At 41.3% G+C, this 27,914-nt stretch overlaps 2 protein-coding genes across 2 annotated transcripts in view; one reads left to right on the top strand and one right to left on the bottom strand.

The window, feature by feature from the left end:
- Positions 1-9,699, top strand: part of KDELR3 (KDEL endoplasmic reticulum protein retention receptor 3) — a 13,350-nt gene extending 3,651 nt beyond the window's left edge. Inside the window, exons 2-5 of the mRNA XM_055566871.1 lie at positions 2,262-2,362; positions 6,960-7,118; positions 7,975-8,227; positions 9,002-9,699. Coding sequence (XP_055422846.1) covers positions 2,262-2,362; positions 6,960-7,118; positions 7,975-8,227; positions 9,002-9,042 — 554 coding nt within the window. The 3' untranslated portion in view covers positions 9,043-9,699. The remainder of the gene's footprint in view (positions 1-2,261; positions 2,363-6,959; positions 7,119-7,974; positions 8,228-9,001) is intronic.
- On the bottom strand, positions 9,699-27,914 carry DDX17 (DEAD-box helicase 17). The gene is made up of 13 exons (XM_055566870.1): positions 27,548-27,914; positions 23,499-23,649; positions 22,968-23,067; positions 22,211-22,344; positions 21,848-21,913; positions 20,430-20,571; positions 19,972-20,132; positions 19,716-19,888; positions 19,264-19,374; positions 19,070-19,131; positions 17,752-17,811; positions 13,541-13,777; positions 9,699-12,725 (listed from the first exon to the last, which is right to left on the bottom strand). Exons 1-13 carry the CDS (start codon positions 27,595-27,597, stop codon positions 12,220-12,222), a joined length of 1,953 nt encoding a protein of 650 aa, XP_055422845.1. The 5' UTR covers positions 27,598-27,914; the 3' UTR covers positions 9,699-12,219.

Below are 27,914 nucleotides of genomic sequence, written 5' to 3'. Positions count from 1 at the left end.
ATGCAGCCTCAAATCCTGGATTGGCATCTGGAACAGGAAAAGGGCATGAATAGGCAAACGTGAAATCTGAATAAAGTCTGGAGTTTAGTCAACGGTGCTCTGTGCTGTGCTTAGTCACGCAGTCATGTCCAACTCTTTGCGACCCTATAGACTGTAGCCCGCCAGGCTCCTCTGTCCATGGGGATTCTCCATGCAGGAATACTGGAGTGGATTGCCATGCCCTCCCCCAGAGGATCTTCCCAACCTAGGGATTGAACCCAGGTTTCCCACATTGCAGGCAGATTCTTTACCATCTGAGCCACCAGAGAAGCCCAAGAATACGGGAGTGGGTAGTCTGTCCCTTCTCCAGGGAATCTTTCCAACCCAGGAATCAAAAGGGTCTCCTGCATTGAAGGTGGCTTCTTTACCAGCTGAGCTACCCAGCTCACTGTTGGTGGTCTGTCGCTTCTCCAGGGGATCTTTCTGACTCAGGAATCGAACCAGGGTCTCCTGCATTGAAGGTGGATTCTTTACCAGCTGAGCTACCCAGCTCACTATTGGTGGTCTGTCCCTTCTCCAGGGGATCTTTCTGACCCAGGAATCGAACCAGGGTCTCCTGCATTGAAGGTGGCTTCTTTACCAGCTGAGCTACCCAGCTCACTATTGGGATACCCCAATAGTGCTCTACTGATACCAGTTTCTTAGTTTGGCAAATGTTCAGTTAGAATAGGAAACAGGAGTCCAGAATGGCGGTGGCTACAAGATAAGGAAGGGAAAAGTCCGCGAAAATAGAACAAAGGAAGGTCCGAGGATCGGAGTGAGGACCTCAGGTACAACAAACAACACTCCTGGCTAGCCCAGTTTACATAGGGCAGGCCCACGGGGAGAAAAAACATATAAAAAGAGGAGCCAAAGGGCCGGGGGTCTCTCTCTCCTGCGTGCTGGGGTGCTCTTCTCTTGGCGTCTTTGGGTCTACATGCCCTCACACCTCGAGGATGGTTTTTCTTGCTATTTTCTAAATAAAATAGAGCTGTAACACAGAGCTTTAACACTGATTTGTCTAAGAGCTATAACACGGTCTGTTCGAGACCCGAGAGCTGTGACATGCCGAGGGCTTTAATGTCCATCACTCCAATCACTCTGTGATGTCATTCTGTGACAAGACAGAACCAAGGAGCATACGCTCACCTGACATCATGCAAGGTGTTAACATTAGGGGAAGCCGGGTGAAGGGTATATGGGGCCTCTCTATACTGTCTACAACTCTTCTGTAAATCTAAAATTATTTCAAAATAAAAAGTTCAAAAAGGAAAGAGACCAAAGCAGATGAGAAAATAGCATGGTAAGTAGGAACCCAGTTTTGTGGGTTTGAGCGTCCATTACATGTTGTATATGTTGTGTATGTGTTGTGTATGTGTATGTGTGTGCCAACCAAGATCAGGAAGGTTACACATGCAGGCTTTGTGACTCAGAAGACTGCTGTTTTTAAATTTACATTTCTGTGTATAGTTCCCCAGGTGGCTCACTGGTAAAGAATCTGCCTGCCAACTCGGCTCGGGTTCAGTCCCAGGGTCAGGAATATCCCCTGGAGAAGGGGACTGTAGCCTACTCCAGTATTCTTGCCTGGGAGATCCTATGGACGGAGGAGATGGGCAGGCTACAGCCCATAGAGTCGCAAAGAGTCAGACACAACTTAGCGACTGACCGTGTATTACCTGGTTTTTGTTTTACAAAGAGTAAAAATAGTTGTAACTTTTATAACTAGAAAAAAAACCTTTTTTACTCAAAATTTGGAAACATGAAATAGAATGCTCCCTGGCCCTGTGCCTTCCTCCACCTGCTGTGGTCTCCCTGATGAGTCAGCCCCTTGTAGAGCCAGTCAGCTGTTCCACAAAAAATGGAGCTTGGGGGCCCGTCAGTGGAACGATGGAGGTGGAATGAAGAGAAGCCTTGACACCTCTCCTCTCAAGCCCGACTCCAACCACCCCTACACCCTACCCAGAGCAGGAACTGAGGCAGGCACGTGCGGGGGCCGTGGGAACTCGGTGTCCATGTCTCTATTTGGAGACTGGGTGACAGATTACAGTCTGGTGAGAGGATAGATTCAAGTGATCAATGGGAAGGAGTGTTTCCTGACCCTCGGGGGTGCCAGTGCCCTGGACAGGGTGTCACCACTAAGCGGGCACTCTGGAGGCCTTTCCAGCTCAGGCTCTGGGCTTCTGGAGTGTGTGTGAGCCTGAGAGCCTGGATTCTTATTGTCTCTTGTCCCTATCCAACCGCAGGCATCTCTGGGAAGAGCCAGATCCTTTTCGCTCTCGTCTTTACCACCAGGTACCTGGACCTGTTCACCAACTTCATCTCCATCTACAACACAGTAATGAAGGTGAGGGGGATGGGCAGCCATGGTGGGGGGCCTGCTGAGCACCCCCAGATGGTGAGACAGTTTATGCTTGGGGACTCAGGCTGGGGAACCAGCCAGACCTAGGTTTGATTCCTGGTTTTGCTGTTAGTAGCTATGGGGCCTGGGCTTGGGCAAGGCTGCTGGCCTCTGTGTACCTTGGTTTCCTCCTCTGCAAAATGAAGATCGTTATACTTGCCTCAGAGGGTTTTGTTGTGAAAATTAAACAAGGTAATGCCTGTGAATATACAATAGCTATCGTATATTAAAAACTCAATAAAAACTATTACAATGGTTAAAAAATAAGCAAAAAAGGAAACACGATGCTGTGAGCTTTCAGAGAGCTTATTGGTCCATTTATCTGACAAATATTTATTGAGCACCTACTGTGAGCTAAGAGGGCTTCCCAAGTGGCCCAGTGGTGAAAAATCCTCCTGTCAGTGCAGGAGACACAAGAAACACAGGTTCAATCTCTGATCTCCAAGAAGATCCCCTGGAGTTGGAAATGGCAACCTACTCCAGTAGGTTGCCTGGAGAATCCCATGAACAGAGGAGCCTGGTGGGCTACAATCCACAGGGTAAAAGAGCACACAACTGAGCAACTGAGCATGCATGTGAGAAATACAAGACACCCGTACTCATAGAACCTACAATATAACTGGGGAGACAGATAATGAAACAAGTAAGAAAAACTGGCTAGGGAGAAGGCTATGTAAATAATTAAAATGGGATGCTGTTTCCTTTTAATTATAAAGACAAAAAGTTTTAAAAGCAGAGTTACATGATAGAGAATGACTAGGAAGCTATTTGGAAAAGACCCTGATGTTGGGAAAGATTGAGGGCAGGAGAAGAAGAGGCTAACAGAGGATAGGATGGTTGGATGGCATCACCGACTCGATGGACATGAGTTTGAGCAAGCTCCGGGAGTTGGTGATGGATAGGGAAGCCTGGCGTGCTGCAGCCCATGGGGTCACAGAGTCGGACACGACTGAGTGACTCCACTGAGGGAGCTATTTAGAGAGTGTGGTCAAGAAGGGCCTCTCCAAAGAGGGGATGTGTAAACTGAGATTTGAATGACACAGGAAACAAAGCTCAGAGGAAGACATTTCCAACCAGAAGGAATAGCTGGTGCAAAGACCCCCCAAGACAGGAACAAGCTTGATGTACTCAAAGGGCAGACAGAAGGCAGACTCGGTGGGAGATCAGCAAGCGAGGGCTGCCTGCTGGTGGTGGGGATGCCGACAGAGGGCTGGGTGAGGGCAGATGGTGCAGGTGAACCATTTGGATTCCGTTTTGCAGTGGGAAGCTGTTGCTTTGAAGTTTGGTCCTATTTTACAGAAGGAGAAACTGAACATCTTTCAGCCCTGGGTCATAGCTGTGAGGTTGTGTTGGAGTGAGACATTTTCTGAGGCTTTAACCAATCATCCAACACAATTTAGTGGAAAGAGCCCAGATTTCAGAGTCAGTAAAATGGGAGGTAACTGGATGCTGGTAGCAGAGATGTGGGTTATTTTAATAAGGTTAGGATTTATTTTTACAGCACTCATAAAACAAAATCTGGAAGTGGGTAGTCTAAGCCTGGAATGGCAGCTCCTTTTAACTTTCTGCTCTGCCAGCTTAAGTGTGACCAGTACTTGAGTTTGTTACCCATGCAGTTGCTCAGAAGGGCCCTATGCTTGGTTTAATACTTTGCTTTTGCCATTTTGAAATTCTTATTTTTTAACAAGAAGCCTTGAAAATGATATAGCTAGCCTGAATGTGATATCTATCCTTAAGGTTGCCTCAGGGTCACAAAATAGGTACTAGAGCTCCTACCATCATATCACATTTGGGATAGGAAGGAGGAGGAAGGGGAAAAAGAGCAATAGGGTGCCTGCCAGCTGGGTAAGCCCTTTTCATAGAGCTTTCCAGTGACTTCCATCTGCATGTCACTGACCATCCTTATCTGCAAAGGAGGCTGGAATATGTGGTTTTTAGTTGGGCACATTGTCTAATAGGAGTCCTGTTTTTAAGGTAAAAAAGCTACATGGGCAGAATCCTAACAATCTTGCCGGGCTATTGTGACGATAACATGGGAATCTATGTAATATACCTAGCTCCCAGAAGATATTTAACTAAAAGTGAGTTCTCTTTCTCCATATCAGAGATGTCCTTTTGGGATTCTGGGCATCTTGTTCCTAGAATTGGTAGAATGGAGGATGCTCTTACTTGTGGTGTGTTGAACTCAGTGTGAACGTCAATCCGAGATCCTGAAATTGCTGTTTACTTAAATCCAACACGGAAGTAAGCAAACACTGCCCGCTTAGTTAATTTCTCTTCCCAAGGGTTTGACTTGGGCAGTCCTGGCGGGAACTGTAGACCCGGCCCTTGCCATGGCTGAATGAGGTCTAGTCTTCAAAGAGGCCAGTTTCCAAATGTGTGAAATGAAGAAGTGATCTCTTTCATTGATTCATTCACTCATTCCAACATTTGTTTGGGGCCCTGAGTTAGATTCAGAGGCAGACAGGGCATGGACCGTCTTAGGGAATCTTCTCTCCAAGGGGAGACAGGCTGGTCCATAGACATTTACAGAACATGTGATCACAAGCAGCGATGAGTCTTGTTCCATGGGGGTATGGTGACACAGAGCACATGTGCCTCATTCTGTAAGAACAAGGCTTTGAGGAAATAACCTGAGTTTTTAAGTGCAAACACTTTTCTAGGCCAGTGTGGTCCTGGACCACCAGCAGCAGTATCACATAGGAACGTGCTAGAAATGCAAAATTCTCAGGCCTACTCAGACCCACTAAGTGAAACCCCCCCTGCCCCTGAGGGTAGGGGCAGGGGCAGCCCTCTATATTTTGATGCACATTCAGGTTTGAGAGCCTCTGGCCTAGATTAGAGGCCAATTATAAAACCATTATATGCTGGAGGACAGCTACTCTAGTTAGTAAAAGAGCACTTTTCTGAAGCATTGATTATCACCTGATTCAAGGAATTTTAGTCTTTGTAGAAGTATGCTCTCAATTCACTGATGCAGACCTAAGAACTTGAGGCTTTAAAAGAGCCCTGGAACGCTACTGCTAAATCACTTGACAAAGACCAGTTCTCTCTTTTTTTTTGCCTAATGCTCCACAGTGAGAGGACACCTGGGCACCTCAGGGTCATCATGGTAGCAACTATCAGTCCCAGTTAGAAGCATGGAGTCACTTAACAAAAAGACCATTAGCTTCAGATTCAATTCAGAAATTGCAAACACACTTCACCTTTTCCAACTGAAGGCAGAATATGCGTGCTCAGGTTTGGTAGGTCCCAACTCAGGCAGCAGTACATGAACCGTGAACTTGCAGATGTTCAAATTGGATTAAGAAAAGGCAGAGGAACCAGAGATCAAATTGCTAACATCTGTAGGATCATTGAAAAAGCAAGAGAGTTCCAGAAAAACACCTACTTCTGCTTTATTGACTATGCCAAAGCCTCTGTGTGATCACAACAAACTGTGGAAAATTCTTCAAGAGATGGGAATACCAAACCACCTGACCTGTCTCCTGAGAAATCTGAATGCAGGTCAAGAAACAACAGTTAGAACTGGATATGAAACACCAGACTGGTTCCAAATTGGGAAAGGAGTATGTCAAGGCTATATATTGTCACCCTGCTTATTTAACTTATATGCAGAGTACATCATGCAAAATGCTGGGCTGGATGAAGCACAAGCTGGAATCAAGATTGCTGGGAGAACTATCAATAACCTCAGATATGCAGATGACACCACCTTTATGGCAGAACTAAAGAAGAACTAAAGAGCCTCTTGATGAAAGTGAAAGAGGAGAGTGAAAAAGTTGGCTTAAAACTCGGCATTCAGAAAACTAAGATCATGGCATCCGGTCCCATCACTTCATGGCAAATAGATGGGGAAACAATGGAAGCAATAAGAGACTTTATCTTTTGGGGCTCCAAAATCACTGCAGATGGTGACTGCAACCATGAAATTAAAAGACGCTTGCTCCTTGGAAGAAAAACTATGACCAACCTAGACAGCATATTAAAAAGCAGAGACATTACTTTGCCAACAAAGGTCCATCTAGTCAAAGTTATGGTTTTTCCAGTAGTCATATATGGATGTGAGAGTTGGACTGTAAAGAAAGCTGAGTGCCCAAGAATTGATGCTTTTTAACTATGGTGTTGGAAAAGACTCTTTGCGAGTCCCCAGCAAGGCGATCCAACCAGTCCACCCTAAAGGAAATCAGTCCTGAATATTCATTGGAAGGACTGATGCTGAAGCTGAAACTCCCAATACTTTGGCCACCTGATGCAAAGAATTGACTCATTGGAAAAGACCCTGATGCTGGGAAAGATTGGAGGTGGGAGAAGAAGGGAACGACAGAGGATGAGATGGTTAGATGGCATCACCGACTCAATGGACATGAGTTTGAGTAAACTCTGGGAGCTGGTGATGGACAGGGAGGCCTGGCTTGCTGCAGTCCATGGGGTCACAAAGTCAGACACAACTGAGTGACTGAATTTAGGGTAACTTTGAAGCCCCAAAAGTAGGTTGGGAAAATGACTTCATTGATTCCCATGTGTCTGTCTCCCTTTTCAGATGGTTTTTCTCCTCTGCGCCTATGTCACAGTGTACATGATCTATGGGAAATTTCGGAAAACGTTTGACAGTGAGAATGATACATTCCGCCTGGAGTTTCTTCTGGTCCCTGTCATTGGCCTTTCCTTCCTTGAGAACTACAGTTTCACTCCTCTGGAGGTAAGGGAAGGGACCCAGAGTACTCATTTCCAAAGGTAAACACATTCCCTAAAACCCTCACCTTGGTAACATCAGAGCTGGCTTTCTACAACTGTGGCCGTTACTTGTTATTTTAGAAATTACCAATAAGCTATCCACAGTGCTCTTCTTAAAAATAGGCATGTCTAAGTAGTCGTGTTCATAAACAAAGCAGGCATCACAGTACCACGTAAGGCTGAAACCCTCTGTTCAACAGGTGATTAATGGATACTAAAGCACAGTTCAGACTGTTTTCAACTCAGTAGGTCTGGCCTCTGACTCAAGAATCTGTGGGGCAATGAGCATCTGAGGTGATTCTGATACTGATGTTCATGGACTGTATTTTGAGAAACCATAGGCTCAATTAAGGCGAGTTTATATGATAGAATTTATATGATAAATTTATACATATATGTATATGTAACATATATACATTTATATGAGATAGAATTCTACAACAATTAAAAATTGTTCCATAGCAACATTCATACTGTTCTGGAAAAAGCAGTACACTTGAATCTTTTATTTTTTTACTCTCAAAGGGGTTGAATGACACACTGATGATAATATTTAAAAATTTCAAGAACATGATTCTGGGAGTTCCCTGACCATCTGATGGTTGGGGTTCCAGGCTTTCACTGCCTGTGGCCTTGGTTCAATCTCTGGTCCTGCAAGCTGTGTGGAGTGGCTATTAAGTAAATAAAACCTGAAAAAATGGTGAAATAGTTATCTTTAAACTGGTTTTGCGTCACTATATTCTCACCAATAAACATTGTTTTGGTAACTAAAGGTGGCCCCTTCTTGATCAGCCTCCTCTGGATCCTTCTCTTTGGCTCAGATCCTCTGGACTTTCTCCATCTACCTGGAATCAGTGGCCATCCTGCCCCAGCTCTTCATGATCAGCAAGACTGGAGAGGCCGAGACCATTACTACTCACTATCTGTTCTTTCTTGGCCTATACCGGGCTCTCTACCTGGCTAACTGGATTAGGCGATACCAGACTGAGAATTTCTATGACCAAATTGCAGTGGTGTCTGGAGTAGTACAAACCATCTTCTACTGTGACTTCTTCTACTTGTATGTGACCAAAGGTAGGTGCTGGGAAACGTGTCACTGGCATCAGCTCAGGATTAACGATCCACTCGATGTTCGAGGGGATATGGAAGTGAACACAGGCAAGTCTGTGTGCTTCATGGTGCTTACATTCTAACGCAAAAGACAAATGTTTTCAGGAAACTAAGTGCTATGAAAAAATATAGACCAATAATCCTATTTTTATACACCGTGTGCATGGAAGACAGCTGTGAGATGACATCTGACACTTAGGTTAGGGCAATAAAGGACAAACATTGATCCATTTCTAAGTTTGTAAGCCCCAAGGCAGAAACCAGCCTGGCATGATACAAGACTAAAAGGCTAGTACGGTGAGAGGTATCAATCCAGAGTAGGGTCTCCGTTAAGTCAGGGTAAAACATTCACAATGCATTCTAATCACAGATAGCAGCAACTGGATCATATGAAAACCAGTTGCTGTGTAGGATAAAAGGCAGCCAAAGCAGGGAGATATGGGCAGTTGCAATTGCCCAGGAGGTGGTCATCAGCGGAGATGGGGACATTTCTCAAGAGTGTAGCTGATGAAAACCGTTGATGTGCTGTGAGATGTGAAACAGAGTTAAGGACAAGTGCTAGATTCACAGCCTACCAAAAGAGGGGGTGGTGGTATGTGTCCAAGGGGGAGTCAGTCTATCTGTAGTCAACCTGCAATGGCATCTTCCCTGCGAAAAGGGAATTAGATACTAAGGTCATACAAATTGTAAAGGAGTCCTTTCATGAAAAATTCTAATTTCGGCTTAATTTTCTTCTAGTCCTTAAAGGAAAGAAGTTAAGTCTTCCAATGCCAATTTGAAGGCCATCAGAGATGTTCTACACCCTAACAAGAACACAAAGCAAACCATCTGACATGCTCTCCTGGGCCATTTAGACACAACTGACGCCGGAGAAATACTTCATGTGGAATTTAGAAAAGCACTGATCCTTCTATTTCCTCGTCACTATCTCCCTTAAATTATAGAGGTAATTAAAATGGGCCAATCATGCAAGTATGGTACATCCTCACAATGTCAACTGAACCATCAAGCAAACCTTAGAATGGATGGAGTCAACTACTGTTCCCTGGAGTGAGACTCATGCTAACGAACAGCCAATCCCCATCTGGAAATACACCCTACTGTGTATGAGTCAAAAGCCCCAAATGAGTATACTGTTGTGGTGAACTTGTACTTTCCAGGTAGGAGACCATCATGCTTAGGGAGTCAAGATACAAAGGTGTCACCAACAGGTGGGAAATATTATGAGCAAACACCCCAGGCTTTTTACCTACTAGGTATTGTCTTGATGGTTTGTGACTCAAATTTTTTTCACATTAAGACCAATTAATCCCACCTCCCTTTCACAGTTTTAGGTGCTAAGGTGTCAAGTCAATTGAACATGGTCTTGAAGCAAATAAAAATAAGAGACTATCATTAGGTTACACCTTTTTTTAAGCAATAAAAATCTCACACCTTATTGTCAACAGTGTTTTATTTATACCTACAAAAGAAACAAGATGGTATCAAAAGGACAATTTACAAACTAAGAATAGTAACATAAGCTCTTAGCATCCTGTGCCTGAACATCACACATCTACAAATCTTTCAAGTCTTAACGCAACAGGAATGTGTTCAGAGACCAGCAAGGACATAAATAGAGAGCACTGATCCCAAGCAAAAGCCACCAACCTTTTAGATGAGAGAAGTCCACACAATGAATTGTTAGGGAGCAATGGGGAGAAGCAGCCCCACAGCTTAATGCAGAACTAACTCCTTCCCCTAGATGAGTTTGTCATGACTGCAATTATTAGCATCAAATGAGAATTCTTCTGCTCATGTTCTGAAGCAAAGGCAGAACCTGAATCATGAGTGGCAGACACAAAGGCAGAAGACTTCACTCTGGAGCTATATAGGAAAAGCTCAGTAATACTAAGATCTTAGCTGTGCTCAGGCCACAACAGCTTTTGAGTTTCGGGATATGCTGTTATTTTGTCTTTATCGTAACAATCCCTGGTGTAAAAAGGGAAGCAAGCAGACCAAATACTTAACTGCCTGTTTGCCCCAAGACCTTTCTCACAAAGGGATGCTTTCAGACTTACAAGAGAGGACACCCCCGTGGTGGCACCTTTGTGTTAAAAATCAGATTTTGGTGTATTAAAAAAACGTCTACAGTGGACTCGTCAGTGCTGAGACATACTTCTCTCGCAGGGAGACACTCTGGTGTGAAGCACAGAGAAGAGCTGCCGTTGCTTCTCCTGTGCCTACCACCCTCCCTCAGCCTCAACTTCCATGAGGAGGAGAAAGAGAAGTTAGGAAAGAGGAAAGTAGGGGAAAAAAAGATGTCAAGTTCTCACATGCATGTATTTCAGCTTACGCTGACAACCTACCTGTATGTTGCACATTCAACCACACTTTTCAGTACCCCTCAGAAACAATCCCTTCTCTCTCCCTGAAGAGTTTTAAGAGGAAAACAAAGACCTCAAACATTTAGATATTTTGATCTTACAAACCAGTAAGCACTCTCAGGCCTAAGCCAAAGAATGCAATGAAGCCTTCCCCTTTTAACTACACCATCAACAATACTGATAACACCAATAAAAAATTAACACTCCCACACTGGATATGAAGAGATTTCTGAAGCTGTCTGATCTCCTTGTCCTCTTTACAGTGAAACCAAGAGCAGAAATTTCTTTCCAGGCCCATCTGCTATAGGAAGTCTCTGTAAAACAGTTGGTATTACTACAAAAGGGACAATCTCACCTACCTTTCAGGTGGAGGAAAAGTAAAAGGACTTGGGCTTTAGTCCTCTAACTTTTCTTAAGCACTACCTACCTGTAAAAAGCTGAGTGTGAAAGGATGCTGAGGAAAATTTGCATCCAAAGGCTGTTACAAACCACTGAAGAGAACACAGTATGAAGACAATAAGAGTTCTTTCTCAATAAACCCTTTAGACCCTTCAAGATAACTTGGCCAAAGGGATGAGTAGCCAATAGAGTTGCTGTTACTCTAGCTCTACAAATACTGGGTTTAAAAAGAAAATTTGCCCACTGACTATATTGTTTATAATTAAACGTAGTTCTTACACTGCAGGTGAATGCATATTTAACCGGTTAATAAATTTCCAATGAGCATTTATGTTCATTCTGCTCACAGCAGCTGTCTGGTTAGGAAGACGTATTTCAGATGGTCCCTGGTCATGGGGAAAAAAACAGGCAGCCTCCACCCAGATGCTGAGACACTACATTTAACCACTGCAATAAACATTTGGGTTTTTAAAGATACACTTAAAAAACCTCTTTATCTCAGCAATTTAATTTCTAACCTGACAATTAGTTGTTTCAGTACTTGGGAAGGGGGAAGGCAGAATGTAAAGGAGACAAAGCCAATTAGGATTTTTCTTTAAACTATCAAATGCACTTAGAAAGCAATCAGCCAAAATGACAATGGGAAAGCACTGTCTTAAAAACTCATCAGGCCTAAGGAACCTTGTTCCAGCTTGAAAAAGACCAAAGGAAAAAAAAAATATACAGAAAATGTGTAGGGAACTCCCTCTTGGTTTTCTATCCCAGTACGAGAGCAATTTAAAGCACAGGCGCCATCTTCTGCAGAGTTCAACCTCCATCCCCCACCCCAAACTCAGGACAAAAAAAAAAAAGGGGGGGGCTCCCACAAAAGGGCCTAATACCTTACTTTTTCTTTTAAGATGAAAAATAGCTCAAATATCCTCAACATGCAAGAAGTTGGGGGGAAAACCTCTTCCAGTCGGCTATACATACATATATATACTTTTACAAAATCTGTTATTACAGACTGGATCATTTTGGCAGGCAGAAGAAACCTGGCAGTGTATCCTAACTAATTTGCATGAAAGACAAATCACAATGGTTGGGGAAAAAATTATAAAAGAGAAAGAAAAAGGGAAGAGAAAAATAGGAAAAGATAGCGTTCCTTTAAATGTAGTTAAGTCTGCACAAGTCACTACCACTTGAGTGGCTTCATTTACGTGAAGGAGGGGGAGGAGGAGGAGGGGGGGGGTATTGGTAGGCAGTCTGCCCCATGTAACCTATCATATTAGTAGCTCCTGGAGGTTGTGCAAACTGCTGTGACATCAGTGGCTGTGGCTGCTGCCCAGACCGGCCTATCCCACTAAACTGCTGGCTAGAGCTCTGTGAACTTCTCCCAGTTGAGGTGGTGCTACTGGCCCCGTAAGTGCCAGCGCCATATTCTTGGGCTGTGTAACCACTGGTGCCATAAGCAGCTGCCCCATAGGTGCCTTGACCATAGGTGTATTGGCCTGCTTGTGCTCCAAAGGCAGAATTTGGACTTCCATAGCCACTGCCGTTAGCATAACCGGCTCTATCGGTTTCACCACGATCCCGATAGCTTGTCGAGTCTCTCCGGCCACCATCTTTGACCCCTCGAAGCCTCCGGTCACACTCATCCTGATACATCAAATTGGGATTGTTGGCTGAAGAAGTGGTCCGGTATCGAGAACGGCCGCCTGATGAAGACACAAGAATTTTCAACGCCAGATATATGATCCAAACATAACCACATGTAAAAATGTTACTAGATACGAAAGTATTCAATATTCTTTCTTGATCTTTAGCTAAATCAGCTTCCAAATAACTACTTTAAAAATATAATTTGATTCTTTAAGAAGACACCTTCAAAGAATGGTAAACATTAAAGGATATTTAACTTTTCATCTTTTGCCTTTTTTTTGAGGATTACCAAGAAACACACACTTAAAAATGTAGGGAAAATGGTAAGGATGATTTAAAAACAAAAAACCCCCAAGCAGCTAGGTTCATATGACTAAAAAGGAATCCTCTACTAGTGTACACTGGTTCTCAAATGTTACTTTCCAGACCTTAATTGCATCAGAGTAACCTCTCAAGCTTTAGGGTTTTGAAAAGTTCAGGTTCCTAGTTCAATTCCAAGCCCACTTAAAAAAAAAGTCTGTACTTTTAAAAACTTCTAAGGGAATCTTGATGTAGAGCTTCAACATATAGTAAGCTGAGGGAAAGGGCATGAAACACAGATCCTAGCTAGTATATTTCACAACTGTCCAATTCAGATCCAGTAACTATGCCTATATGACATTACTCATTTCTCCATATGGAAAACTCAAAACTTACATACTACCTAAGGCTATGACAGTCACTCAGACCTCTTACTGTCTTACTCAAGAGATTATGAACAATTATTAAGCAACGTAACATTAACCCCCACTGGATTAACAACAAACAAGGCACAATGAACACCAAAAAGATACCTTGGCAGTACCTGGAAAACTCCAGGACTTACCCTTACCCCCTCCTCCGCCGCCTCCTCTGTGGTCCACCAGCTGCATCAATTTTGGATTGATAGCCTGATTAGCCTCTTCTAGCACTTTGATCAACTCTCGGGCCTGCTTTAGGTTCCCTGGGGTAAAGAAGGTGTAGGCAGTGCCCTTGTTGGTGCTACGGGCTGTTCGGCCAATACGGTGCACATAATCCTCTGAGCTGTTTGGATAGTCATAGTTGATCACAAACTTGACATCTTCCACATCTTCAAAGCCAATGATGAGTCAGTGTGTAGGTTGATGTGGCAGGGAAAGAGAAGGTAAAGGACATGCCAACAACAGGTGGGAAGCACGAATGCAGATGACAGCAAGAGGAGAGAAGACTAAGTTAGTGACCACTCTAAACAGGAACAAAAAAGACTCATCCCAACAGAGTAAAAGAGGATTAATGATGCTTGGACATGCAGAGAAAGCATCAGCTGTAAAATCCTAAGGGAATCCCATTCAACCATTCAAACTCCTGCCTCTTTCATATTTTAACCAACATTACTGACAGGAGTTGTACCAAATTCCAGTTCCATCTTTTTCAAAACTGGAATGTTTAAGGTGATACCACCATTAAGCTACAAGGCCAAATCACTTCTACTCTGTTGGGAGAGCCTGGCAAAAATCTACCAGTAATATATCAAACTTACCTTTAAACCAGTCACAGAGCAAAATGAAAACAAAAAACAAAAAAACAAAAACTTCATATACTTTATTACTACATTTACATGGAAACTTAAGATTTTTAGATTAAGAAATTTTTGCTTATAGTAAAAAAAGACAAAACTGATCAGAGCCAAAGTTAAATACACTTATTTTCCTTTGCAGAAACATCCAAATTATCTTTCTTCTTTCAATTACCACAAGAGCACATTACACTAAAATTTCACTGTACTACCAAGCCCAGCTCTTGCCAAATGAGTTTTTTTCTCAACTCAAGGTTACTTCAACTCAGTCCTTACTTCAATTATCAAAGATTATCTACATAACCTGGAAAATTAAATAGCCAAAGAGTGTGGGAAAACATCATGAAACCTTGAGACACAAGTTTAATGTTCTGTCCACTGCTGGGAATTGAATTGAACAACCTCCTAAAGTTTTAAGTATGTAAATGTTAGTGTAATGCTTCCAACTAAATGTATATTTTTACCTACTTAAACAAACAAATTTAAGAATATAACAAAGAATCCTAATGTTTTGTGGAAAAAAATCTGCATTTTACAAAGAATATTCAGAAAATATCCTAGATAAAACACAGATTTTTGTGATATAAATAATTAAAAAACATTCTCTGTTTGTTACCAGACCGATGCACACTCCCTCCTCCTTTGGGAAACCGCTGCAGCCGATCCCGTCTCTTTGCCTTTTATTTTTGGCGGCCTCCTTTCGAAAACTCCGCCTTCTGACACGGGACCACTGGAGCGCGGGGAGCATGCATCAAGGGTCCGTGGCAGTGAGAAGTCCCCACACACGCTCGCTCTGTGAACTGGCTTAGATGCTTCTCTGTAGCCCCATTTGGTTGCCAAGCGCCGGAGAACCTGGGTTCGGGTAAAAATTTCAGGTCCTCCAACGCCTCCCCCAAGGATAATTGGGGTGATTGTAGAAAAAAATAATTAATAAAAAAAATGTAAGTTACATCCAAAGGGTCAGACTGCATCTATTGCCCAGACTGGATTAATTTCAGGGGAAAGGGGAGATGATTAAAAAAAAAAAAAAATTCAGCTGCTGTTAAAAGGCCTGTGAAGAAAGGGGCATTAGGTCTGTTTCTTATTACAATAAAGGCTCCTCAGTCTTTACTGACCCCTAAAGTCCTGAAATCACACCAGAAAGACGAGAAGGCAGTTATCACAGGGGGCAGCGTGAGTCTCCGGCTAGGGATGATGATGTAACAAAAGGAAAACAAAAATTTACAGGGCCAGGATGGATGTGAGATGGGGGAAGTGGGGAATTATGCTCCACGATCGCATCTTCAGAGCTAGAATGCTCCTTAGTCAGTCTCATTGTGTATGACCACAGGCAGCAGAGCAGGCTGAATTACTGCACTGGACGCAGATTTGTGCTTTCCTACCAGAAAGCACTGGGGACTGGAGTCAACAGTTCAGGTACTAACACTTGGGAGTATTTGTGGAGAGGTTCAATGGGGGGCAGATATGGTGCAAGTTCTTCATACTATAAAGGTGTCTTGTACGTGCACACACACAGCAGGCTAAGGGCATGTACGAGCAAGTGCGGAATCTGGCTTTCTACAGTCTAGCCTGCCCTCATGTTATCTGTGCACTGTCACAATATTACCTTGGTGGCTTTAGAGAAGATGCTGTTGCCGAGTAAGAAATCAAAAAGTTAATGTTTTAGCCAGCTGCCTAGGGTAAGAACTTTTTGGGTGACAAGCCCTATGACATGGCCTGAATCTCCAATCACTAATTGGGAGGGACTGAGACTAGCCAATAGGCTCATCTAGAGCTGCTTCCGGCCAATGTAGATTTGCCTCGGCCATGTACTGAGTGATCTGCAGCTGCTATCAAAGCTTCTGTTAAAAAACAAAACAAAATAAATTCAATACTTTTAGCTTAACAGTGTGCAGTTTAAACAAAAAAAAAGGAAAAATTAAAAATATCCCATTGGAAGGGGAATAAATAGGATGACTATTATAAAGATGACTAGGATGACTATTATATCCTGAGGACGACTATTATAAAATTATGGGAATCAGAGAACTTACCTGAAGGGAATATTTAAGAGGCCATCGCTCGACAGGAAGTGAAAAAAGGCCTGGTGACTCAGCTGAAAATTGCACCCCTGTCTATGAGGTAGAAGCCTTCACTTTCCAGGATCTTGTAGGACCTTGGTCAGCATTCTGCCATTTTGGTGGGTTTCCCCTTTCGATTTTTACAAGGCAGCAAACAAAGGGGCCCAAAACAAGCACTGATGTTGAGTAACAAGAAACAGACTCAGATACGTTCCCTCTCCCCTCTCTTGGATGAGCGGGGGTGGGATGAAGAGTCTAAGTTATTCTAATGGCAGCCAATTGATTTGGTTTAGAAATGCAGGGGGACATGGAACAAATATTTTAAATTGTCTAGGCAAGATGCACAAAGAAGCTACCAGCACATAGCAAGCCTGTTTAAAAACCACCATCACTGAAAGCTTTTATGTAAACTGCTTTCAGGCTTCAGCCTCTTCTCCCAACAGGCCCAAGTTCTAACCGCACAGATCCAGACATGACCTCAGAGGGTAGAGACAATTTTTCAGTCATGGCTGCAAGTCACCACCTCTGAAGGAGGGAATACGATGAGTGCAATGTATAAAAAGCCTTCATTACTTTTGTAATCTAGTTCAAATACTTGCTTGATGTTGAATATCATAGGGAATATGGTTGCTTCTCGCCTTACTCAGCAAGAAATATGTCAATAATTTAAAAATATCTTTGTAATAGAAATACTCTTGTCATTTTTTAAAATTAAGTTTTGAATCACACCTATTTTTCTCAGAAAGGGCTAAAGTACCACAAAATATCTCTGCATAAAATCATAATGGGTTTAAACTCCAGAACATCAGCTTCAGATTAAGATCTTAAATTGGAAGACAGCAAGCACATCAATGATATAAGTATGGGTGGGAAGAGGGGATAACTGAGTGCTCATGATAATTTTACTTCAGTAAATTAAATTGGGCAAAGCAGATTTAATTGCTGAAAGGTTTATCATATTTATAGACTTACTAAATCCCAAGAATATATTAGCATTCATGGAATTGTACCTCCACAGATATATTCGTAGAGGGGAAAAAAGTAACTGAAGAAACTAGCTTCTAGTAGCTAGGTTCAATCAGGCTCATTCTATTCACCCAGAAAATAGAATAAAATCAGGAAGAAGTTGAGCTGTTCAACTGCATGTCTCCTCTCCCTCCAACTGTTTAAATAGTCATGCCTAGGCCTTGCTGCAGACCAAAGCCTGTTTGTTAGGAGCAGGAAGAGACTTTGAAAATAAAAAGAAAATAAAAAACAAACAAAAAAACCCACCAAGGTTTAAAAAAAAAAATGTGGGGGGTGGGGGGAAATCACGTACTTTGTATGTAAGTCTTCTCTTTTAAATATTTATCTAAACACATGTATATGCAACTCTAATGTGAAATGACAAGCAAATCTTTAAACCAAAAGATATATATACCATTGACAGAGACACCTATCTATACAAACCTAGCCCACGGGAGGCTACATCTGTGGCAATGAGAATGGGAGCCTTTCCAGAACGGAACTCTGCAAAACAAGGATGATATCATGAAAACCAAGTTATAAAATCAGAGGTATGTGATATATCTTAAAAAGTGACCAAATAAACATTCCCAGCTCTCTGGCCTTTTCTACTATGTTAAAATTTCAAGTAATGGTGTCAGAACATACCAAGCTCTTTTAAATTGAAAGTTAATAGTAATTCTTTTGAAAATATTTATTATATTCACCATTAGCTGAGAAGCAATAGATGAAAAAGTTACCTAACAATGAAGTTAACATTAAAATGGTGGGGCAGTTTGTAACAAAATTAACATGAGTTGGAATTTTTCTTCTCTTAAATTGTGACAGCAAAGTAATCTCCCAAATAAAACCAGAAGTCGAGGTAGGGGAAGGCATAGAGAAAGGGAGAGGAAGTTTAAAATACATGAAATCAAAAGGGAAACCATAGCTTTGGCCTGTGAAATAATAGAATATATTATATAGAAATAAAATATACATTTCATGTATATATATATTCATACATGTAGGTCTATCTATAGGTCTCTACCCTCAGTTCCTGGCACTGAGCTCCTAAAACCCTCATGAAACACAGATGCTAAGAGAATCTTTTATTCTAATACTTAAAAGCCTTTGACCCTGATACCTGAACAAAGAGTTCCTAAATCCCTCAATTTCCTGGGTGATAAGAGATCTCTTCTAACGAAATGACACTTGATGGGCTCCAGAATAGCTCCCGGACATAAGTTGGTCACCAGAAAGACCAAGCCATGATTGGAGAAGTTTGGAACTTTGAGCCCCCCTCTCAATCCTCAGAGGAGATGAGAGGAGATGGAGACTGAGTTAACACGATGAAGCCTCCATTAAAATTTCCGGGAGCTTCCAGGCCACTGTATGTATCTATAAAGGCAAGAACTTTTTAGATAGAGTGGTTTAAGTGGTGAAAAAGTAGTATAAAGACCCAGCATTACCGACATTAAAAGTACAGTGGAGATGACAAAAATGCTCCCAATATTCAAAAAACCAGGGCAGAGCTAGGCAAACTCTGGTCTAAGGATCAAATGCAGCACAAAGCCCATTTCTGCAATAAAGTTTTGCTAGAACACAGCCAGGCTCTTTTTATATAATGTCTATGGCTATATTTGTGCTGCAATAGCAGCTAACAGTTGTGACACAAACCACTATAAAATCTGTAAAGCCAAAAATATTTACTACCTGGCTCTTTACAGAATGTTTGTCAATCCCTGAAATACACTGTAAGGACAATGCTTAGTTTTGAACTCACCGTTAAGTACCCAATCTCTTTCTGGTTGACTCTTGTCTCCATGGATACACATAGCTGGCCAACTGTCAGAAGAAAAAAGCCAAGTACATATTAGGAATTATTGAAATATTATACAACATTAACAGTACCAATTTACAAATTCCTACTGAATTATAAAATCCGAGGCAAATTAATTACATCAGTGCTGCACTTACCCATCTCTGCGCATCCTTCGAGTGAGGTCATCACAGCGTCTCTTTGTCTCTACAAATATTATGGTTTTATTTTCCTTTTCAGCCATTATTTCTTCCATAAGTTGGATTAACCTGAAAACAACACAAAACAATGAAGTCATCTAGAGAAGACCTCCTTATACATTACGCAGAAGCTATGTTTCCAGTATCAACCCTTCAAAGTTTTAGTATCTTCTTTTCAAATTACTTTCAATACAGCTGGGAATTATCAGAGCTGGTCAAATTTAAGAATCCAGAATTCCTGCCTTTAACCTCAATGCTCTGAAAACATACATAATGGATTGTTGGAAAACAATGCTTTTCATGTGTTCAAGGCTAGGCAATACTGGCTTCTATGAATAACACTTTAATTTTAGAAGATTATTAGAGGAAAAGTTTTATCAGCATTATCAAAACAGTGAAATCTCTCATACTTGTGGTCTTTTTCACTTTCCATGCAGACGTCCACAATCTGGAGGATGTTGTGGTTGGCACTCAACTCCAGATTGCCTACGTTGATCTGGGTGTAATCACGAAGGAAATCCTCTGCCAGCTGTCTTACTTCTTTTGGCCAGGTGGCACTCCACATTAATGTCTGCCTATCAGGCTATCAGGAAAAGAAAGACTTTCTTTTAGATTAAGGAACCACTATAGGCAAAGGATATTAAAAAAACGTTAAGCTTTACACACCCTGATTTGGTCAACAATTTTACGAATCTGGGGCTCAAAGCCCATATCAAGCATTCTGTCAGCTTCATCCAGTACAAGGTAAGTACATCGGCGAAGATTTGTCTTTCCTGACTCCAGGAAATCTATCAGGCGTCCAGGAGTAGCTATACAGATCTCAACACCTGTAAAACAAAACCAAAGATCTATTCAACTAAGAATTCTTTAAATGCTGTTCAAACTTCAGCAAGTACCTAGAAAAAAACATGATGTAACAAGAATTTATGTATAAAAACCCCATTAAATCTCTAGCCACACTGGACTTTCCTAAAATAGCATTTTAACCATATTTGAGAATTTCTAAGCTACTAAAATACTGATCCCCCCCCACCCCGCCAGAATCCACTATTTTCCTCTTCAATTTCATTTACAAAACCTGGTAAAATGAAACTAAAAATTCTTAAATGCTCTTTTTTCCCTACCTCTCTCCAAATCTCGAATCTGGGGACCTTTAGGAGCACCTCCATAGATGCAAGTGCTCTTCAATCTGGAACATTTGCCATAGTCATCAGCCACTTGCTGTACTTGCTGGGCAAGCTCTCTGGTAGGAGCCAGAACTAGACACTAAAGCAAACAAATCATTTGAGACACCACTCCAAGTTTAAGGGGAACAAAAAAAAGTACAAAAAGGTTATTTAATTCTCTATTGTCTAATCTGGGGTAGGGGCCTGGGAAGGCAGCAGGTGTAAGATATTGCACTGTAATGTGGCTAAAAATTATATCCCTAACATCTTACAGAAAAACCTGAATGAATCTTTTGGTCAATCCAATTTGAGAACTAATACTTGCCATGTGGTATGATGGTTGATTTTTGACACGATTCATTAATGTGTGCTACGTAAGTAGATTTATAGACTATATTACCTAGTTTTAACTAAACAACTCACAAAATGAGTAAGTAGCTACAATATTCCTGTAACAAAACCAGTCCCAAAAACAAGTCCCAAACTTTATTTAAATACCAGAACAAGAAAAGAGCAGAGCTGACATTTTCCTGACATCTAGTTTAAGCTCTTGGCCAGGCAAATCTGGCAAAAACAAGGTTGATTTATACACAATGTGACAAGAAGTTGTCAAATAAAATTAAGACACTTTGAAACAGGAATCATATATGCTGGTAACAATAACTCTCACTTGGTATATCAATCCATTAGACATTAGTTAATGATAATATTGCTAACTCCATTAGGCATATGAAATACATTACATATTACTTAATGAAAAGTTAATGCACTACTTCTTGTTGTGAATCATTAAGACATACTGTATAATGTACATACTTATAAACATATAGTGAGTGCAAGCTCTATTAAAAAAATGTTAAGAAAGTGCATTCAAAATGTTTGAAGACCACTACTGAAAGCTTACAGTAAATAGTAAATAGCATTAACTGAAAATGATCAAACCAGAAAATGCTGCTGCTCAAAAGCATTTACAAAAGCATTACTTAAACACAAAAAATACACATCCCAAACCTGACTTATATCCACAGAGCAAGAATCTCATTTTACACCTTTGTATCCCTCATAGTATCAATGGGCAATTAAGCAATGCATCTGTATTTAATGCACAGAAAATGCCTACATATGAAGGTAACAGGCACAGTAGTTAAAAGTAAGACTGATTCAAATTCAAGCTCAGCAATTTAATTACTGTCTGACCCTGGGCAAGTCACTTAATTGCTTTGTGCATAAGATTTACCAGTAGGACAATATTTCCTCCAGATATGGAAGGTGGGGTTGAGAATGAAATCTGAAAACACATGTAAAGTACAGTGCCTGAAACATAATAATAAACTGTAGTTATTTTTTGAAGTATAAACAAACTGAAACACACTTACAATTGGGCCATCTCCTCTTTCCAAGTAAGGCTGGTGGTTAATATGAACAATTGCAGGTAGCAAATACTGGAGGAGAAAAGAAGGACAGTCTTACACCAAAACTAAGCCATTATAGTAACTGTTCTAAGTTATCACAGTAATTGATAATGTCTAAGTAAAACCAGGAAAGGGAAAACAGAATTCACATCTCTTACACATATATGCAATGCAAATGTGAACATAAAATGCTTCCACATATTTCAGATACTTAATATTACTTCTACTATCTGAATTAGAATTTTAAGCATTGAGAATACATGTAATATTTACAATAGTAAAATAAGTAACCACAATATAAAAAGTCTTCCCTTGCGGGTTACATACCGCCAACGTCTTCCCAGAGCCAGTCTGAGCAATGCCCACCATATCCCGGCCACTAAGAGCCAAGGGAAATCCCTGGCACTGAATTGGAGTTGGTTCTGTAAAGTGCTGATCCATCAACACATCCATTACGTATTCTGTACAAGAACAGATATTATTGCTTTTAGGTAAAACTAAGAAGTGAACCTACAGCCAAAAGAAATTATAAAAACTTGTTACGCTCACCAAAGCCAAGAATTATCCAGCTTTACATCTCTCCAAGAGAAACAGTCGTTTTGTCTTCAGTTACTGAAATTCAGTTATTTGACCTGCTGACTACTTCTCAAGAAGGCTACTGCCATAGTCATCTACCCTTATTCTCGAAAACTTGAAAACCATTGGTCTAAAGTATCTAAGGTACAAGGCATAGGCACCTAGTAGCCATTAGATACTGTTTATCTAATCCAAATTTTATCCAGGTAGAAAGCAATTTTATTTTGCTATTTTTCTAAAACGTAGAGGCAAAACCCCAAGGAAAGATGAAAACCAAATTAAAAAAAAACCTTGCAAAAGACCCAAAAAACTCCTAAATTGAGAACACATGAGCATTAAAAAAGCAACCCCGCCCCCTCAAAAAAAAACTTGAAGAACTTTTGTGAAAGGTTTCTATTTGTCTTTTCAACAAAATCCTGAGCTGGGTCAAAACCTCTAAATAACTTACGACCACAGTGACCATTCAAGCTAAATTAACAATTAATATCCCAGACTGAAAAGCACTTACGTGGGAAGTTAGCATGATGGAAGGCAAACACAGGTTTAGGACAAACATCTCCCCCTCTCACTGTAATCTCTTTCTTTCGGCGTAATTCATCAACCTCATACTATTTAAGAAACAAAGTAAGACAAATCAGTAACCAATTTATTCTAAACGCGCAAAACTTTATGTTCTAATATAGCATAACAATTATCAAATTCACAATTACAATGGAAAATATGTTTAACACTTCTTACAGTGCTTTTCATGTATGTTCAACTTTCTAAGTCAACGAAGCAGGCAGTAAGTTTCATTTTCCACACGAGAACAGTTAACTCAGAAAGATAAAATATAACCAACAACATATGAGAATCAAGTGCTTTCTCTTACGAGTATCAGCTTTCCTAAGAACCAAAGGAAAAGCCCCACCACACCAGAATAAAAAATACAAGAGTAAACTTTGTATATAAATATATGAGTAAACTTTGGGTAGTTTATCTACTTGATTCATTACTGTATGTGAAGAAAAGGTAAATAAATACCGCCCCTCAAACTTACTGGAGTCAGTCTTGCCACTTCTGGATGTTCGACATAAAAATTCTTCTCAAACTTGGGGAGCTCACTCAAATCCCACTTCTTTTTACGCAGACGCTCCCCAGGATTACCAAATTTCTTTGGGGGAAGGCCACCACCACCTCTTGCTCCAAATCTAGAAACATCAAAATTTTCAGTTTATTAGTATTTTTAAAGCAAATATCTCAGGTGCCATAAAAACATGCAAAAAGATGCAACTCTTAAGATACTACCAGCCCCCTCCAAAAAAATATTTGTGTAGAGTACTTAAAACAGTATCTGGCATAGTAAACAGTACAAATTGGCATAATTGTATTCATTCAACAAATAGTTACTGGGTATCAACTATAAACCAGGTACTGTTTTAAGTGGTGCTAAAAATACTAAGGTGAACAGAAATCGCTACTCTTACGTAATATTCAGAAATGAAGCTAAGTAAGGACATTAAGTTTAAATTAGGGCAAAACTGTGGACAGGTAGAAAAAGTTATCTGAGGTCTTTAAAACAATTTAAAAATCATTCTTTTTGCTTTATCTTGCTTTCACAACAGACAAATTCAACTGGAATACAAATATGGCCATTAGCCAAACTCGAAATGTTCTGTTTCCTACAAAGAATCCTAAGATTAAGATGGTCTTCAATTCTGTATTTCAACCTACTAAAGTGTAGGACATTGTTTTGGTGTACAAATATACAATGTTTCCATCCCATTTCCTTACTCCTGAAAACACTACACCAAATTTAATTCTCCTTTTCTACTCTAACTCATTCATAACATATCTTGCAAGTGGTTCCACTAATCAACAGGCAGTAGATGTAGTAACCATTCAATTTCAAGGCATGTCAATTTCCTGGAACTCAAAATGCTCTTAAAATTTCTTGGCTTAAAGAGCCAACTAGATATTTCTCTATAGACAAATATACAAAGACTGATGGAAGGTAATTTTATTGGGACCATTAAGTATTTAATTCAAAAAGACAGAACTTGGCAGATTCCATTTATATTACTGTTGATCAATACCAATCAACACCTTCAATACGTCCTCAGGCTTAAGACCAAATTGGAGGCTGACCCCTCCTCCTCTCTCCCTTTTAGGTGAAGCAACCAGCACAATTCTATCAATAAATAAGGTTCTCTACAAATAAAAAAGCCAAGTCTCTAAACTGTCAGTCTTGTAAAGAAAAATGACCAAAGATGTGGTTCTTCAGAAAAGACCCTAATGCTGGGAAAGATCCAAGGCAGTCCAGAGGGGAGGGAGAGGATGAGATGGTTGGATAGCACCACTGATTCAATGGCCTTGACCTGAGCAAACTCTGGGAGATAGTGAGGACAGGGAAGCCTGGTGTGCTGCAGTCCACAGTGCTGCAGAGAGTCAGACACAATTTGGTGACTGAACAACAAATGTGGTTCCTAAAAAATGCCCATTTCAATGCTGCTGCTGCACTTCAATATTACTCAGATCTTAAAATAACAACCTAGAAGAAAACAGAACTTTTGAAAAAAATGTCCAAGACGTATTCAAGATAGCTGTTATTTTTCAAAGTTTTTCCTTTTTCCCTTTTGCCTTGGCTATTTAACCAAGACAAATCATCCTTCTCTAAAGATATACTGTAATTTGAAACATGGGATTCTTAAAAAATACACTTTCTACCACCTTTATAAGGTTGACTACAATATCCAAGAGAGCCTTTCCTCTTGTAGAACCTGAGTGCATTTGTATAATCATTTAAATATCCACATATCCTAACCCCTTGCATACTATGCTGCTCCTTAATGTTTTTGAGTATTAATTTTGATTTGCAATAAATGCCAGTCTCAAAGATTTACACATTAACACGCAGAATTATGTACAATGCATTTGGACTGTACATGTACATACACTACCTCACTCATTCCCCTTTCAAAATAATACATTTCAGCTCTGTAAAGTTAAGAACAACAGCAATTCAAGTAACAAAAGAAATTTCATAGTAAAGGGGGAGTTAGGGCACACTTATGAAAGTGCCATTTTGTTTGAAACATTATTTCTTGTCTTTTCTTAGTATCTGATACTTAAGAGTCAATATGGGATAAACTAAGTATGGATCAGCAATTCACTTTTTCTGCTTTTCAAGTAATAAACCTTATATTAAAGCATATACATGGTAAATATAAAACATCCATGGTAAAGAAATAATATTATCCGTACTTTGGTAGCTTCTATGTGCCTATCTCAAGTTTAGAATCCCCATACCAATGAGTACCTCGAATTTTAGCTATTCCCTTGTATTCTGGTTTTGTCATCTGTTGGTTTACTTACGTTATCCTTCTAGAACACCTTGTATTTTTACTTAATATTATGCCTGTGAATCACACATGCTGATATAAATTTTTCTTTTTCACTGCTTTACTGTATTTTATGGAACGAATTTATCCTGACATTTGAGCTGTTTCTAATATTCTGTCATAGACAACACTGTTATAAACATGGATACCGAAGAACATGTACAAGGGTTTTTCTAGGCCTATGAGTCTAGGGTATAAAGCTTGAGAGGAATTCTGGGTCATTTTCATTTTACTAGGAAACATTAAGTTTTTTTCCCTAAGTGGTTGTATTGAAATTCACTATAACTTTGGCTATACTGTGAAACACTAAGCAAACATTCCACTTATAGTCTTCTGAATTTAAAGCTAAAATCAAGTATTTCCTTTCCGAACAAAGTGTAAGTCAAAATAATCCTTTTTATTTAGTAAGTGAAAGTCGCTCAGTCGTGTCCGACTTTGCGATCCCATGGACTATACAGTCCACGGAATTCTCCAGGCCAGAATACTGGAGTGCTAGCCTTTCCCTTCTCCAGGGGACCTTCCCAAGCTAGGGATCAAACCCAGGTCTCCCGCATTGCAGGCGGATTCTTTACCAGCTGAGCCACAGTAAATCAAATAATTGAGGAGCGTGTGACTATTAGGTCTGGTAGTTGTGTATTTGAACCACAAAAGACAAAAATATTTGGCGAAAACAGCTTTAACAGGATGCCTACTACTATCTCAATTCTGGGGAACAATGCAATTACTATCCCCACCTTCGGACGAGACAATCTGCTCACAAAGGTTCAGGATCTTGCCCAAGGTCACACACACACACAATCTATATATATTAAGATGTGGCGTCCCCAAAATTTTTATCCATAGATAAAACTTTTTTTAAAGCGACTTTTTCGATTAAGAGGAACCTTAAGATTTGAATCTCAGTATCTGGGAGGACTTCACGTTTAATCCTGTTAACTTCCAGTAACCGTAGCATTACTAGATCAAAAAATTTCAAGTTAGACCAAGACGTTAATAGTTCAGGCCAATTAGAGAAAAAAGACAGAAACGTTAAAACAAACAAAAAATTCCTCCCTCCCGCCAAACGACAGTTTTAGACAGAAAATAATTTCAGCAAATGTCGCTGGCATTCCAATGGCTTCCTTCGAGTTAAAGTACAAGTAAACGTAATTTTAAAATATTTTAAAATCTACAAGTCCGCTTCTTAAAAGTCTCTAGTTTCGAACCAGGTTTCCAGTTCTATAAACAGGGAAGCCATTTGCCGTTAAAAGACTTTCCCAGGGTTCTCTCTCAGCAAGAACATCCGCATTTCACGATGAACACTAGCCTTGGAGAGATCAAATGACTTGCTCAAATCCGCCGGGCTCGAAAGCCGGGAAACTGAGGAGGCCCGGGCTGGGTCGGCGGCGGCCAGAGCTCTGCGGGACTGAGGCCCGGCCGCGCCGCGCCACGACGACCATCCGCAAGAGGGGCTGGGGCGTCGCCAAGCCGCCGCCCCCTCCCCCCACCGCCCTGCCAGCGACCCGGGGGCCCAGGCCCACCAGAGGCCCGCGCACTAAACTGCTATTAAGTCCCGGGTCGCCTCGCCTCCCAGTCGGGAGCTTCGCTCTTAGGCCTGCAGTCAGCTCCCCAGTCTTCCGCTTGACCGCAGGCTGCGGTCTCCCCAGGAAGCAACCTCCTCCCCGCCCCCCGCGCACACAAGGCCTTTCCTCTCCTCCTCCCCCCTTACCCTCCACGGTCACGATCCCGGTCCCGGTCCCCAAAGCCGCCTCCGCGCATGGTCCCAAACGGATAGAGATCTGGGAGCGGGGCACGGATGGCCGGGCTCGGGAGGGCCTGCGGCTCCGGTCTGGTGACGACCGATGGCGGCGGCGCCTCCGCTGTTGGGGCGGCGGCAGGCGCGGCGCTCTCTCGCTCCGACGCGCTGTCTCCCGTCGCAGACGCCACCGTCGCCGCCTCTCTCGTCGGAGACGGTAGCAAAACACAGAGAATCGGGGTTATAAAAGCAGGGGGTAGGTTTGGCTACGCTCAAACCCGGCAGTGCCGCGGCTTAGGCGTCTCCTTCCTTCCCAGCGACTGCACAAAATGGCGGCCGG

This window comes from Bubalus kerabau, chromosome 1 (genome assembly GCF_029407905.1).
Source record: "Bubalus kerabau isolate K-KA32 ecotype Philippines breed swamp buffalo chromosome 1, PCC_UOA_SB_1v2, whole genome shotgun sequence".
NCBI classification, from domain to species: domain Eukaryota; kingdom Metazoa; phylum Chordata; class Mammalia; order Artiodactyla; family Bovidae; genus Bubalus; species Bubalus kerabau.
The sequence above is the reverse complement of the archived record's forward strand: the minus strand, read 5'-3'. Positions and strand labels throughout refer to the sequence as shown.

Coding starts and splice junctions, on each gene's coding strand:
- DDX17 (XM_055566870.1), bottom strand. CDS start 27,597: ATGCGCGGAGGCGGCTTTGGGGACCGGGACCGGGATCGTGACCGTGGA. Junction 23,068..23,498: donor AAGTGGCAAGACTGACTCCA/GTAAGTTTGAGG, acceptor TTTCTTAAATAG/TATGAGGTTGATGAATTACG. Junction 17,812..19,069: donor AAGAGATTGGGTACTTAACG/GTGAGTTCAAAA, acceptor CTTGTTTTGCAG/AGTTCCGTTCTGGAAAGGCT.